The sequence below is a fragment of the Gavia stellata genome, chromosome 28 (assembly GCF_030936135.1).
Source record: "Gavia stellata isolate bGavSte3 chromosome 28, bGavSte3.hap2, whole genome shotgun sequence".
In the NCBI taxonomy this organism is placed as follows: domain Eukaryota; kingdom Metazoa; phylum Chordata; class Aves; order Gaviiformes; family Gaviidae; genus Gavia; species Gavia stellata.
In genome coordinates this window covers 7409260-7423571 of record NC_082621.1, presented here as the reverse complement: position 1 = coordinate 7423571, position 14312 = coordinate 7409260, and the positions used below count along the sequence as shown (strand labels likewise).

At 52.4% G+C, this 14312-nt stretch overlaps 1 gene segment (V, D, J or C); it reads right to left on the bottom strand.

Annotated features, from left to right (window-relative positions):
- Positions 1–3273: 3273 nt before the first annotated feature.
- LOC132319420 (T cell receptor alpha variable 26-2-like) lies at positions 3274–6642 on the bottom strand. The segment is given in 3 exon segments: positions 3274–3297; positions 5523–5803; positions 6591–6642. Coding segments are annotated over 3 exon segments (357 nt in total).
- Positions 6643–14312: the final 7670 nt, after the last annotated feature.

Genomic DNA, 14312 nt, shown 5'->3' with positions numbered 1-14312 from the left:
ATAAATGACGTTTTGCTCAACAGTAGGACTGATGAATAAAGTTGTCTATTTCTACAAAAATCCCATGAAAACTCCTACCACAAGAATGCCAGTGAATGTCCGCATGGGTGGGATGTGCACCTTGTGCCATGCCCTTACGAGAGGTCCATCTCATGTTCCATAACTTGGGGTACTCGGCATCTGAAGCTGAACCCCCTTTTCCTTCTTTGGTTATCTCCAGTTAATGGCATTTTAATCAACACTCTGTGGAGGCAGAGTCTCATTCTTACTGGGATCCATCTACATCCGTGCACAACCCTCATGGTTAAAAAAAACAAAATTCCAAATTTCTAGTAGGAATTTCCCCTGTTCCAGACCGTGTCCATTGTCCTTTGCACTTTTAGTGTGCTCAAGAAGAGTTTGGCTCCATCTTGCTCTTCATCCTACAGTCAAGTGTTAGAAGCACCAAAAACTTGGTCCTAAGCTTCTTTTTTGAAGGCTGAGGAAGGCCAGTTCTCTCAGCCTCTCCTCATGTCTTGTCTTATGGAATCACAGAATTACTACATTTGGAGAGGATCTCTAGAGGTCGTCTGGTAAAGCCCCTGTTCAGGAAGGCTCTCCTAGAGCTGGTTGCCCAGATGATGTCCAGACAGCTTTTCAGTACCTTTAAGGATGGAGGCTCCACAACCTCTCTGGGCATCCTGTGCTAGGATTCCCTCACCCTCCCAGTGAAAAAGAGTTTCCTGGTATTAAGAAAGAGCCTCCTTTGCTTCAGTTTGTGCCAAATGCTTCTTGTCCTGTAACAGGGCACTACAGAGAAGAGTCTGGCTCTGCCTCCTTCAGAGCCTCCCTTCAGATATTTGTAGACAGTGATGAGATTTCCCCTGAGACTTCTCTGTACGGAACAGTCCCAGCTCTCTCATCCTTTCTCCAAATGAGAGATGCTCCAGTCTCTTAATGATCTAAGTAGTCCTTTGTTTGACTGTCTCAGGTATGTCTGTGACGTACAGGTCCCAGTGAAAACACACACACCTACACCCTCCGGGGTCACAAGCACACTGCTCATATATCAGTCCTTCCAGTTGCTGGCACAAGAGAGAAAGGCTTTGTAACCACTAGCCCCTTCTCCTGTTGCTGGCACCCAGGCCTACAATCTCCATGGCCATTGGTTGTTTGCCCAGATACTGGCACCCAGATGTCTCTCTTTCACACCAGTCTCTCCAGTTACTGGCACTCACATGTTGGTGATACGCAGTGAAGATACACAGAAGGATAGTTAAGAAAGAGTTTAATAAGAAGGCAGGGGGGACTGTAGTGATCAGGCACAGGTCTTATCCCACAAGTGCACTGACCAGCCCCTGCTTAGGTGCAGGTACCTCCTTTTATCCTTCCTCCTCTCTATTGCCTCCCCTTGCTCCTCCCCAGTCCCCTCTTTCCTCCCACCTTTGACCCTTCCCTTAAGCATGCCTTAATAAATGTTGCCTAGTCCCGCAGGACCCTACTCAAACATCCCAAATCCCCATGTCCCTGTTGTCACTTCCTGTCACTTACAAAGCTCAGCCTGATCCACTTCAAAGCTACACCTGCAGTTTCCTAATGGCCCATCAATTAGAGGCTGCAGAGCTCTGGGCTCCCTCCTTGTCTCCCTTATCACTTCCTTAGAGATTGGTGGCATTGTGTGTTTTGTTTATCACTTTCCCTTTTACTTGTTCGTCCCTTGGAAAGGAAAAGGGACTTGATCTGAGAGCCTTAGTGGACCAGCTGCTCTCACCTTCCACGTGCCCTGGCAATGCTTAACTTGCTCAAGTGTGCCTGTCCTTCCAAACACTGAAAGGCTCCTGTCCCCAGAGAGAACTGAGTCTCTTGAGTCAAGGCTCTGGCGGGAAACCCCATGTTGAGCTCAGTGTCTGAAGTGTCTCCCTGCAAATCCTGCAGTGTCGCTAAGCCATGGCATTCACTTTTCAGGACATTGGAGATGTTAGCAATATGAAGGACAAGGGTAGAGACTGGCCAAATGAGCTATCAGTTTCAGATGTAATGTGGGTGTAAAAAAGCCCTCAGGTTATGTGAGATGTCGTTCTGGAAGGAGTTAGTTTGTGCACTCATATTCCAAAATATTTATTGTTTACTCTCTCAGATGTCCTGTGTTTCGTACAAGACCCTGAAACGTCTCTCACAGGTGTTTGTATACAACTGAGGATGAGGACAGACCTGAATTCCACCTCCAGGTAGGATCCAAACCATAGCTTTCTTAGCCATCCACGTGGCTTCTCATCTACCTTGTGGTACCTCGCAGAGACACTTTTCTCCAGGTGCCTTACTCTCTTTTGCCTCCTTCTCTTTCGCTCTGGCCCATCTCTCCTTCAGACACATTTGCCAACCACCCTCTTGCACAAAGCCGAGCTTTCTTGTCACCTCAGAATGCCTCACTGCAAACACCTGATGTCATGGCCTGCTGAGGTGACATCACTGCATGAATTAGACCATGTTGGCCTGTCACCATGGCTGCTTTGGTCAGCTTTCCCCAGAGCTGCCCTTCTCCAGGGCCAGCTCTTAACTTTGCAAAACTGACTTAGCATAACAAGAGACGTGTGCACAGAGGGACTAACTAGATCCCAGAAATACACATCCCAGAAATGCAGCCACCAGCGGTTTTCTGCTGGGCAGAGACCCCACAACGTCTCAGGGACATGGGGGTTCCTCCCAGCCAAGCACTAGTGAGTCCCCAGAGCTGGAGGAGAGACGTGAAATGCAGGGGGACAGCTCAAGTGGTTGAACAGAGAATCTTGTCCAGTGCCTGGTGGATGGGTCTTGCTCACATCTTGAGGCTTTTGCTGATCCCCAGATGCAGGGCTAGTAAGATAATTTTGCTGGTGAACGCTGAGGGAAGAACAAGAGCTGGACAAGCAGCTGAGATACTTCTCCTGAATACTCACTGCTGTGTACCGTTCCATTTCAGCAGCTCAGGGCTTCTTCTGAGTATGCTGTGGCAATGCACCCCCATGGCAAAGAAAGGCCGACAGCATCCTAGGCTTCAGTAGGAAAAGCATTGCCAGCAGGTCAAAGCACCTGATCCTTCCTCCCTCCTCAGTGCTGGTGGCACCATGTCTGGAGTGCTGGGTCCAGTTCTGGGCTCCCCTGTACAAGAAAGGGATTGGAGCAAGCCCAGCAAAATGGTGCAGGGACTGGAGCATCTTTCCTATGAGGACACACTGAGAGGTCTGAGAGGTGTGTGTAAATAGCTGATGTGAGGGAATGAAGAAGAGAGTCTTCTGAGTCAGGCGTGCTTTGACTTCACACCTCTGCCACAAGGAGGCTCTGTAGGGAGACAAATTAAAGTTGCTCAGCCAAAGGAAAGATGCCAAAGTGGGACTCCATCTGCATGCCAGGTTTGCAAGGACCAAGAGAAGGTTGTTCAGCATTGGGAGGTTCATGTTTGGGCAGTCAGGCCACAGCTGGGCTTTTCCCAGCCCTCCAAGTCAGAAGGTGCTTGAGCATCCTCTCAGGCAGACAAACCCTGGTGTAGAAGTGCTGCCTCTCCAGGTCACATTGCCAAAGGGGCCTGGGGCACCTGAAGGTTCCTGTAGGAGCCTGAAGGAAGAGATCAAGCTGTCTGCTGTCAGGGAATCAGAGGCTGCAGGCTGTTTTCCTGCTTTTTGCTCCTCCTGGAGATCACAACCAGCCCCCAGCAAGGGAGGAATGTCCACGATGAACTTCTGCCTTCCAGTGCCCAGCCAGAGACAGGGGCCTGCACCCACCTCTCACGGGGCTGGAGACAGGCCCCTTTGCAGCCACACAAGTGCTCCTTGTCCCTCAGTAGTGTCTGAAAGGAGGTAGAAGCAGGAGCAGCCAAAAGCACCTGGAAGCAGGAGCCTGACTCCCTGTCCCCACAGGGCATTTCTCTCCCTCCTCAAATGTCTCTGGGAACAGCACCTGCTGTCAACACCCTCACACAGAGAGTCAAACACGCCATTTCTCTCTGGCCAGAGGACACACAACCCTCTTCTTTACCAATATCTTCTCTGTATCCCTTCAGGTATCACAACTGACTCCTTATCTGGAGATGACACCTCCCAGAAGCATGAGAAGAGGGGTGTTTCTGCCTACAGTGGCATCAGAACTCATTATGGGATGCAGTAGAAAAAGTATTTAGGATGGTGCAAGACATGGGATACTTAGCAGAAACAGCAGTGACAGGGAAAGGGAAGGATGAAGGCAGTTTGGACTGGAGAAAGCATGGGAAGACAGATGGAGGCAGGGATGAGAGGGGCCGATCCCCTGTGAACATGGGACTGATCCATGTGATCTCCTGGCCATGCCTGTTGCCCTGCCTTGTTTGTCCACCTGCCAGTAGTTCCCTGGAAACACACTTATGAAGTCCAGCTGTGACAGGGAGCAGGGCTGATCCTTCACTCTGTGCCTCTGAAGCCTCTGACCATGGGCTTTGAACAGCTGTGTCAGCTACTCAGGCCACACAGAGTTCCCTGGGGACTGGCTGGAGCCCACAGTCTCTTCCCAGAGGCCTCCTTCCAGCTCTCACTCACCTCAGACCTTCAGCCCCTTGGGGCAACTTAGCAAATCTGTTTCTGACTCACTCATCAAGTAGGAACTTGGCATCCCTTGAGGCTGCAGTCAGCATGTCCAGTCCAGGCTTTTACACTGTCTCCTGGGCCTCGACTCCAAAGGGTCTGAGTCCTGTAAAAGAATCTCATTATCTCAACACCAAGCCACTGTGGGGAGTGCTTGAAGGTGCCCATGACCTCGACATCCCCTTCGCCAGTAGTGTGGAGCTTGAATTCCTGACTCCGTGGGATGACTTTGTAACGCTAGCAGGAATGTTTCAAAAGTTCCGTGAAAGCCTGTAGCTGGAGGAAGAAATTTTAAATTGCATATCCGAGCTTTAACAAAGTAACAAAATGTGAACGGCCTTCTGGTTGTTCTTTTCTAAGGCACATTTTGCATTAGCATCTTAGCACTGGAGTCCCTGTGTTTAGGGAGCAGAGGAAAGCACCTGCTCAGGGCTCCCTTGGCTGTCCTAGCGGGGAAAGTCAGAAGCCCGAGAAGAGGCCCTGTATGTTCCATGCCAGCAGTGGCCCGTCCCTGCGGCAGGACCGAGGGCTGTCGGGCTGCCGGTGGGCAGGAGGATCTCTGCTGCCCGCCTCCCTGTGCAGAGCGGAAAGGCGCTGCTCCTCGCCGGGAGCCAGTGGGGCCGGCGGCTGCAATCGCTCCTTCCCGGGCACCGCCAGACACCGCCACGGCTCCGGTCGCCATTCCTCCCCCGCCGCTGCCGCCGCCGGCACTGCCGCGGGGGATTTCTGTCTGCGTCCCGGCGGGAGTGCGGCTGGTGCCGGTGCGGCTGGGGCCCGGGGCCGGGCGGGCGGGGGAACCGGCCCCGCGAGTAGGCCCTGGCGGAAGGAGCGGCAGCGCCCCCTGGCGGGCCCTGCCGGAGCTGTCCCCCCGCCCCTGACACACACGCCCGGCCCCGCCCGCGGCGGTTCTTGCCCGGCCGCAGCCCCGGCTCCTCTCCCCGTGTCTTCCAGGGCGCAGTAATACACCGCCGCGTCCCCGCGCTTGGCTCGGGCAAGCCACAGGGTGCTGGACCGGCGGTCTGCTGCCACCGACAGCCGCCCCGGCGGGTCCCGCAGCTCTTTGGACTCTTTAAGAGCGAGTGCGAGGAATGCGGGTCCTCTGCCAGGGAGCTGACGGTACCAGTGGATGAAGTCGTAAGACTGTATGTTGGGGTGTGAGCAGTTGATGCTGATGCCGGTGCCCTCGGTGGTCTCTGCTGATGGGTCCTGATGCACCTGGGCTCTGCCTGCAACTACTGCAGAGAAAGGAGAAGGAAAGGACAAAGATCAGCAAAGGTCACCCAGCTGATTTTCCCAGAGAAATTGCTAGGAAGAGTGTCAGTGAGACAGGACCGGACTGGAACGGATAGGAAGATGTTCCCGTGAAGAGGGATGGAGATTGATCATGGTGTGGGTGTGTGGAGTGAGGGGAGAAAACTTGGGGAGTTTGGAATTGATGCATTCCGAAATGGGATGAGAGTCAGACTCATGGATGGATGGATGAAGAGGGGGCAAGGAGACTGGAGAATGGATATGTTACAGTGAAGTGCTGAATGCACAGGGGGATGAGTGGATGTATGGAATAATAGAAAGGTGTACAAAAGCAATCCGCTGACTACAGATAGGAAGGAAGCAGAAGAACAGATGAGAGAGGGGTCTCAGAGAGTCGGAGGAGGTGTTGGAGCTGGTAGGGGCCTGGAGAGATGGGCAAAAAGAGGGGTGAATGGATGGATGAAGAGAGGAAGAGCAGAGAGCGAGAGTGGGTGTTACAGTAAAAGTGGGCTGAAATCAGGGTAATACTGACTGCTGAATTCACAGAGAAAAGAGTGGGTGCATGGAAAGGCAGGTGTACGTGCAAGTAAACTCGTAATAGTAGAGAGGATAGGAATGAAGGAGACTACCTAGCAGGGACTCAAGAGAGCTGGGAAACGGGGACAAGAGACAGCAGAGAGAAACATGAGAGGGAAGAGTTTGTGGCAAGCCCCCTGGGGAACACCCTGCGCACAGCTCTGGCCCCCCGCCACCACCGCCAGCCCCACGCACCCAGGAGCAGTGCGGCCAGCCCCGCCAGCCCTGCGCCCCGGCACCGCTGCATCCTGCCGCTCCGCCGCCCGCGCCTCGCTGTTCCACACCAGCCTCTGCTCTCTGCTCCAGCCGCGGCACCTCCTCTCCGCCGCCTCCTCTCCTCTCTTCTCTGCTGCCGCCAGCTCCGCCCCGGGGCTAAGCCCTTTGCCGGTGCCAGTCGGGGTCTCTCGCCCGGGCTGAGAGTGCTCGGTGGCTCTGCACGGGCAGAAGATTGTCTCCTGGCAAGTGGACTCTCCCCGTCCTCCAGGAAGAATAAGCCTGCACAGTGCCAGCTGCAGCCGGGACAGCTGCAGGGCCTCGACCTCTGTTTCCTTTGAACAGGTAGTTCCTGGACCTGCTGGGAACAATTTGGCTAACCGAGATCCCTGTACAGCATATTCCCTGTGGTTGGGTGTCATTCCCAAACTTGCAGGAAGTGCCATCCTTCCCACTACTTGTGGGAGACCCTACTAGTAAGTGTCTGCCAGCCGGGCTTTGCACCACTGGTCACAACTCTTTGAGCCTGTTAGCCCAGCCAATTTTCCACTCACCTTATCATCCTCTTACTGATCCCATTCGTTACCAATGTGGTCATAAAGGAAGTCTGAGAGAGGCAGTCAAAGGTCTTACTATACTCTAGGTACACACATCGGGGTTCAAACTCTGGAACAGTCTTCCTAGAGAGGTCCTTGATGCCCCAAGCCTGTCAGTGTTTAAGAGGCATTTAGACAGTGCCCTTATTAACATGATTTAACTTTGGTGAGCCCTGAAGTGGTCAGGCACTTGGACTAGATGATCATTCTATGTCCCTTCCTGCTGAAATCTATTCTATTCTATGCTATTCCATGCTATTCTATGCTATTCTATTCTATTCTATTCTATGCTATGCTATGCTATGCTATGCTATGCTATGCTATGCTATTCTGTTCTACACCCCCTGCCTTTCCCTTCTCCACAATGCCTGTTACGTCATTTATAATTGACCAAGTTTGCCCTCAGATACACTACAGCTTCATCTCAGAAACAGGTCCATGGAGAGGGAATCAGCCCTGGCTGAGCTCTCCCAGAAGAGCTCCCTTGCACTGCTCTCACTGAGGTCACTAAACAGAAGGTGGGAAGGCCTGGATTGCACAGCCTCCAAGTTGGATCTGAGCTCAGGTAGACAGGCATTCAGGAGGGGAGATGGGCTCAGGAACTTTACACACCATGGGCACCCCTTGTTGGAAAGAGGGTCTCTTCTGGACAACCTTGTGGATAGCATCAGGCTTTGGATGGTGTGGCCTCAAATCCTATGTCCCTTCCCTCCCAGGCACAGTTGCTGGGCGCTCAGACTGAGCTTCCAGTGTGGGACATGATGGATCTGGGGGCTCAACACCAAAGCAGTCATCATTTCTTTGGCTTTCCCTATGCAAGCCACAGGGTCTGTCCTTCCCTTCACAGCATAACAACATCAGGCTTCATGTTCCTTTCATTCAGCACCTGTTTGATCTGAGGTCTCAGCCCCTGCCTGACACAGCATCAGGTACATTTGGCATTGGCTTGGACATGAGACACCACCAACACTGCACTGGAAACAGATCCCCTCAGGGATGGCCAGCACATGGTCAGCAGGATTCCTCAGCCTTTCTGCTTCCCCATAAAGCAAACCTCATCCTTTTGAACTCTGTAGCACTGGAGAGAGCAGTTGTGTTCTGGCCTGGAGAGGCAGGGAGAGTGGACTGCCGGCCATGCTGAGGCACTCCCAATATTGTTACAGTGAATTAAACTAAGCATTCAAACTGGAGTGAAACCATCCTTGTTGTGGCCTGGAACCAGCAGCAGCAGAGCATGAGCTTTGGAAGGGCAGGAGAAGGAGGGCGCAGGAGACAGGGGCTGCATTTCACTGCCTCTTCCCTGGACAGATCTCCAGCAGGCTGGTGCCATCACCACTCAGCTCCACTCAGGGTCCTTCTGAATCTGGGAATCTGATGCTCTGTCATGCTCATGGAGAGAGCCGTGGACAGTGTCCCTGCCATGAGCAGCCCATGCCCTCGTGATGAGTGAAACACAAGGACACATATACATAGGTTCATGCATACCAGCATGGAATTATACAGAAATTTTTGCTCCCACATGCATTCACACAAACCCGGCTGCTCACAAATACACACAAGGGAAAGACACACATAGGAACGCAAAGGACCATGGATTTTGCTGAGGCCCCCTGGGGACTGGGCAATGTTAGGCAGGATGAGGTCAAAACCTAGGAGTACAACACATACACCTGGGAAGGCAAACCAACAAGTGACCATTGGGGTGAGCTGAGGAGGGAAGGAAAGACAAGGACATGGCACATCCTCATGCACGAGAGCCCATGGAGTCCAGCTGAGGATTGCTGGAGCTTCTTCTTGAGAACAGCACTTCAAACAGTCCCACCAGAGAGACCCAGGCTAATGTCACTTGCCTGCTCTGAACCTGTCCAGCACTTGAGCTGAGTCTTCTGCCAGCACCCCTGCATTCCTGCCTTAGACATCCTGGGGCCTTTCATCCCAGAGCTCAGAAGAAACCTCAACTGGGGAACGGACATGGCAGCAATGTAGAAATGAAAAGGCAGCAGTGTTGGAAACCAAAGCACAGCCCATATAATGAGCTGCGATAGTTGGCATTCAAGATGAGGGGGCTTTTGCTTTTTTGAACTAGGAAAGGTCCTCCCCGTGCCAGGTTGCTCTTCATAGGGCGATGAAGACCATGTTGCTTCTGGCACAGCTTCCAGCTCCCCATTCAGCAGTGGCCTTGGCTTCTTTGTGATACTGTAACCAGGCGGCTCCTCACCCACCCTTGTGCTCTCTTTCCTCCCTGCCCTCTCTGCCAGGTGCACCTCCAGCTCCAAGGCATATCCTGCTACAACCAGCGCCTGCCATGCCAGCCCTGCGGCCTGACCCCGCTGGCCAACAGCTGCAATGAGCCCTGTGTCAGGCAGTGCCAGAACTCCACCATCATCATCCAGCCCTCTCCCGTGGTGGTGACCCTGCCCAGACCCATCCTCAGCTCCTTCCCACAGAACAACGTGGTGGGATCCTCCACCTCTGCTGTTGTTGGCAGCATCCTCAGCTGTGACGGAATCCCCATCACCTCTGGCTGCTGTGACCTCTCTGGCATTTCCAGATGCTATGGTGGCAGAAGGTGCCTCCTCTGATAAAAATGCTATGAAAGACACAGGGAGACACCTCGAGGAACTGGGAACATCATGCTGGGCAGAGGATTGAGACTGTGGATGTGTTTTCAGTATAGCTGAATGGCTTTGCTGTTCTTTCCCTTTCTTTCCTTTGGTTCCCCTTTAGATCAAGGTTCTCCCAAGGCCAGCCTGGTGGGGACCATCTGTCTCCTCTCACTCTATGGGGAAAGGAGACAGATATCACGCAGGAACTTCTCGGCGGCCAGCGACTGCAGACTCTTGGCTTCCCTTGGGGCTCCCTGTACTGCTGTCCTCCACTCGGAATGACTTTGTTTCCCACTTTTGACTCATTAAAGTTCTGCTGCATTCAGTCCTGGCCTCCACGTGGTCCTTCCCTCTGTGAACAGGCCCCAAGGTGCCAAAGGAGAAGGGTGTTGTTCAGGGGTGGAAAGGGGTGAAGGCACCTTCTCCATTCACAGCGGAGTGGGAGGTTGGGAAACCCTGCAGTGGCTCCTCTTTTGAGAACCATCCCTTGGAGGTGAAGAAGGCGTCCCTGGCTGCTCTGCTGCCAGTGACCATCAGGCCTTGTCTTGCTCTGTCCTTGCCCACGGTTGTCCAGAAAGGCAGGAGGCCTGGGAGCCAAAGGTGCCAAAGGAGAAGGGTGTTGCTCATGGGTGGAAAGGGGTGTGGGCACAAGGAGACCCTTCTCCATTCACAGAAGAATGGAAGGTTGGGAAAGCCTGCAGTGACTCCTCTTTTGGAAACCATCCCTTGGAGAAGAAGGCATCCCTGGCTGCTTTGCTTCAAGCGACCATCAGGTCGTGCCCTGCTGTGTCTCTGCCCACAAATGCCAAGAAAGGCAGGAGGTCCAAAGGGGTCAGCAGCCCCATGAGCTCTTGAGGAAGGGTACTCCTCTTGCCAGGGCTGGTGCTTTTCGGGGTTGCAGAGGGTTTGTGTGGGGCTCCAGAAGATGATTTTCTTTGCAGAATGGCAGGAGTGGTAAAGCAGGGAACAGCCCTTGGGATGGCCCATAGCTGCTACTCCACCTTCCTCTGCTCTCCACCATGCAATCTGGGGGTCATGGCCTGCATGCAGGGACTGGAGTAGCAGAGAAAAGTCACCCGTGCTGCTGAATGCATTGAAGCTGGAAGTTGGAGCTAAGCATGTGGGAGCTGAGGGCAGTCCACACGTAGATGGGGACAGTGAAATGGTGTATTTCTGAGGGTGATTGACTTGCTCTGATACGGAGCATGCAGGAGAACGTGAAGATCAGCATACTGATTTTATACTTCAAACTAAAGGGCATTGTTGCCGGATGATGTTCTTTTTTCATGGTGACTTAAATCCACTGTGCAGAAGGGAAGCATTGAGCTGTCTGAACCCATGCTTCCCATTTCACTGCTGTTTCTATGGCTCATGTGTTTCCACCTACATGGGAGCCCCCTCAAAAAGGTCACTAGGCAGAGCAGTGGCTGTTCTTCACATTGTTCTTACTCCTCTACTGAATCCCTTGATTTACACCCTAAGAAACAAGGATGTGAAAGCTGCTCTGAGCAGGTTCAAGAGCTGGTATTTGTTCACATGAAGGAAACAACTGGCAGGGTGCCATCACCCTCACCTAAAGACCACTGTATATCAAGGAGTTAGTGATCCATGTGACAGATAACCTGAAGAGGCCCTGGCCTCTCCTCTGCTGTGCCACATGCAGAGCTTCGCCTTCAGGCCTGTGTTGTGCTGCGCAAACCCCTTGGCCAGAGGCCAAACTCAGCTGGCCGATTGTAACCAATGCGGCTGTAGGCAGCTCCTGCTCGGTGCCAGTGATTACACTACTTAGGTGTCCTTGCCTGTATCTAAAGTGCACTAAGAAGTTCTCATGTGAACATCGCCTCTGTTTGACAGCAGAAATGATGAATAGAGCTGTTCTATTTTATGAAAATCCTCTAAAAGCTTGACTGACCAAAATGGGGTAACCCTATCATGGCCAGGGTCTGTGTGGCAAGCTGTGCCCTGATTGGAGATGCCTCTTGGACAGCACATAGCTTAGGGCTCCTAGCACCTGAAGGATATAGGACCACCTACACTGCCTTCTCTTCCTTCATTGTCTTAGCCTAAGAAATGGCGTTTTAAGAATACGTAACAGAGTCTGAGTGCCTTTACTACAGGAATCAAAACAAACCAGCAGCTCCCGGTGCGAAACCTTTGGTGTATTTGGCAGGTCCCAGTGGGAAATGCCTTTGTAGAGGAAGGATAATGAAGAAGAGATAGACCAAATGCCTGGCTGGCCCCGCACACAGCCATGGGGGGCCATCCCAAGGCACTTGGCCGAGGTGGATTACCTGGTGAATTGGGAAAGTGAGGAGGAATTAGCTGAATTTCCCAGCCTACTTGAAGTATTAACTTGTTTCAAGAAACATGGGATAGAGCAAGGAAAATGCAAGGAAAACTTTTGCTTTGTTTGGTTGTTACTAACATGCTTGAAGTGGACATGGAGATGTCTGGAGTTGAAGCAATGGCCCCACGTGAGATGCAGGTGCAGCAGCTCAAAGGGGTCTGGGCAGCAAATGGTGGGGTGGGGTGATAGGGAAGGGAGTGCATGCGGTGGCATTCCCCCTTCCCTGCAAACAAGCCCAGGGAAGGGACGTTCCCTCTTCAGCATGGGGACAGGGACAGGCATGGGCAGGAATGAACTGCTTATTCTTTTTTTCCTTATGTTCTGCTTGTAACACTGTGGAGCCAGCATAATAAGGAACAGGTTATGGCTTTGCTGGATACTGCAGCGGAAGTAATCTTAACTCATGGAAATCTGCCCCATCACCCTAAGAATAAAGTGATGAATGTTAACACAATCGGGGTGAGGGAGGGGTGGAAGAATTGTCTCAATAAGTCTGACTTTGCAGCTAGGAGGGAACCCACTGCTTACAGCTTGGGTTGGACTCTGAGAGTGCCCCGATATATATCACAGGCGATGATCCATTAGCAGGAAAGACTTTTAATATCCCCAGTGGGGGAAAATATTCCTTCCGCATCTGCTTAGCTCTCAGTGGGGAGGACTGTGCCCCCCTCATTGGGCTGGCCCCTCCCTCCAGGACCGTAGCCTCAGAGCAGGACTGGCTGCCCCTGGGCATGCTGACAGCTATCCATCTAGTAAAACATTTTTAGAAGCCAGGGCTGTCCAGCAGACACATCTGCCTTTCAGGAACCCTGTTTGGCCTGTAAAGAATGGGGCTGGGTCCTGGTGTAAGACTGTAAGTTGCTGGCTTTTGGGCACAGATGTCCCCATGGGGCTGTGGTTGCTCCCCGTAGCATCACCCTGCCAGAGCAGCCAGAGGCCGCTGGTGTGCGTTTGCTGTGCTGCCTCAGGGGTACGGGCACAGCCCCCTGCCTTCCCAGGGGACTGTGGCCCAGCACGGGGAGGAGTGCAGCCTGTCCCCAAGCTGTGAGCTGTCCCCTTACGCTGGCAACAACCTGCTGACTGCATCTACCCAGCAGCATGTTGAGGAGGAACAGGGGAATGTCATGGACACTACAAGAGAGCACAGCTGGGAAATGAGTCCCTAGAAAGCACAACAACTCAGCATTGCAAAATGGGAATGGTATGTTTCCATGCAGGCAAAGCCATGTCCCCACCAAATCAGTGCAGGAGAAAACAGCCCAAATAGGATTGACAGACATGACCAACCCTCACCTGGAGCTGTTAAGCACTGCCTGGGCTCAGAAAACCCCACCACACAAACATCCCAGGCCTGAGCAGCCACATTGCGCCTAGTTCACAGACCTAGATCAGCCAGATGTGTTAAGGGAGGGAGGTGGAGAGAAGCTGCAGCATTTCATCCAGCTCAGCAAAGTGGGTGGGGACAGCAGTCAGCATGCAGAGCTAATGGCTGTATTCAGGGTACTAGAGGAGACAGCCCCACTTCCAAGTTGTCCATCAAAATCATTCCTTTGTTTTATCTCATGCAAAACTATTATGTGGAGCCTCACATGACTGCTTCCCCTCACTGCATGCCATGCAGCAACAAGCATGAAGTGTTGGATGCCCCTGCCCTCCAGCCACACCAAAGCTCCTCCTTGTCTTCCATAACAGGCAAGGAACTGGACTGTTTAGTGAACTCTGCACCACCACTGTTTTATGGGGCATGGGACAAGGGGGACAGGACTTCTCTGCTACATCCAGCCATAATATCACTGCTGTTCTATGCTTGCTCTCTTTGCTTTATCTGTCTGCAGTGGGTTGACCTTGGCTGGCTGCCAGGTGCCCACCAAGCTGCTCTGTCACTCCCCCTCCATCAACAGGAAGAGGGGAGAAAAATATGATGAAAAGCTCATGGGTCAAAATAAGGACAGGGAGATTACTTACCCATTTGTTGCGGTTTAACCCCAGCCAGCAATTAAGCACCACACAGCTGCTCGCTTACTCCCCTCCAATAGGATCGGGGAGAGAATCAGAGAAAAAGTAAAACTCATGGGTTGAGATAAAAACAGTTTAATAGGACAGAAAAGGAAGAAAGTAATAATAATAATGATAAAAGGATATACAGAAAAGGTGA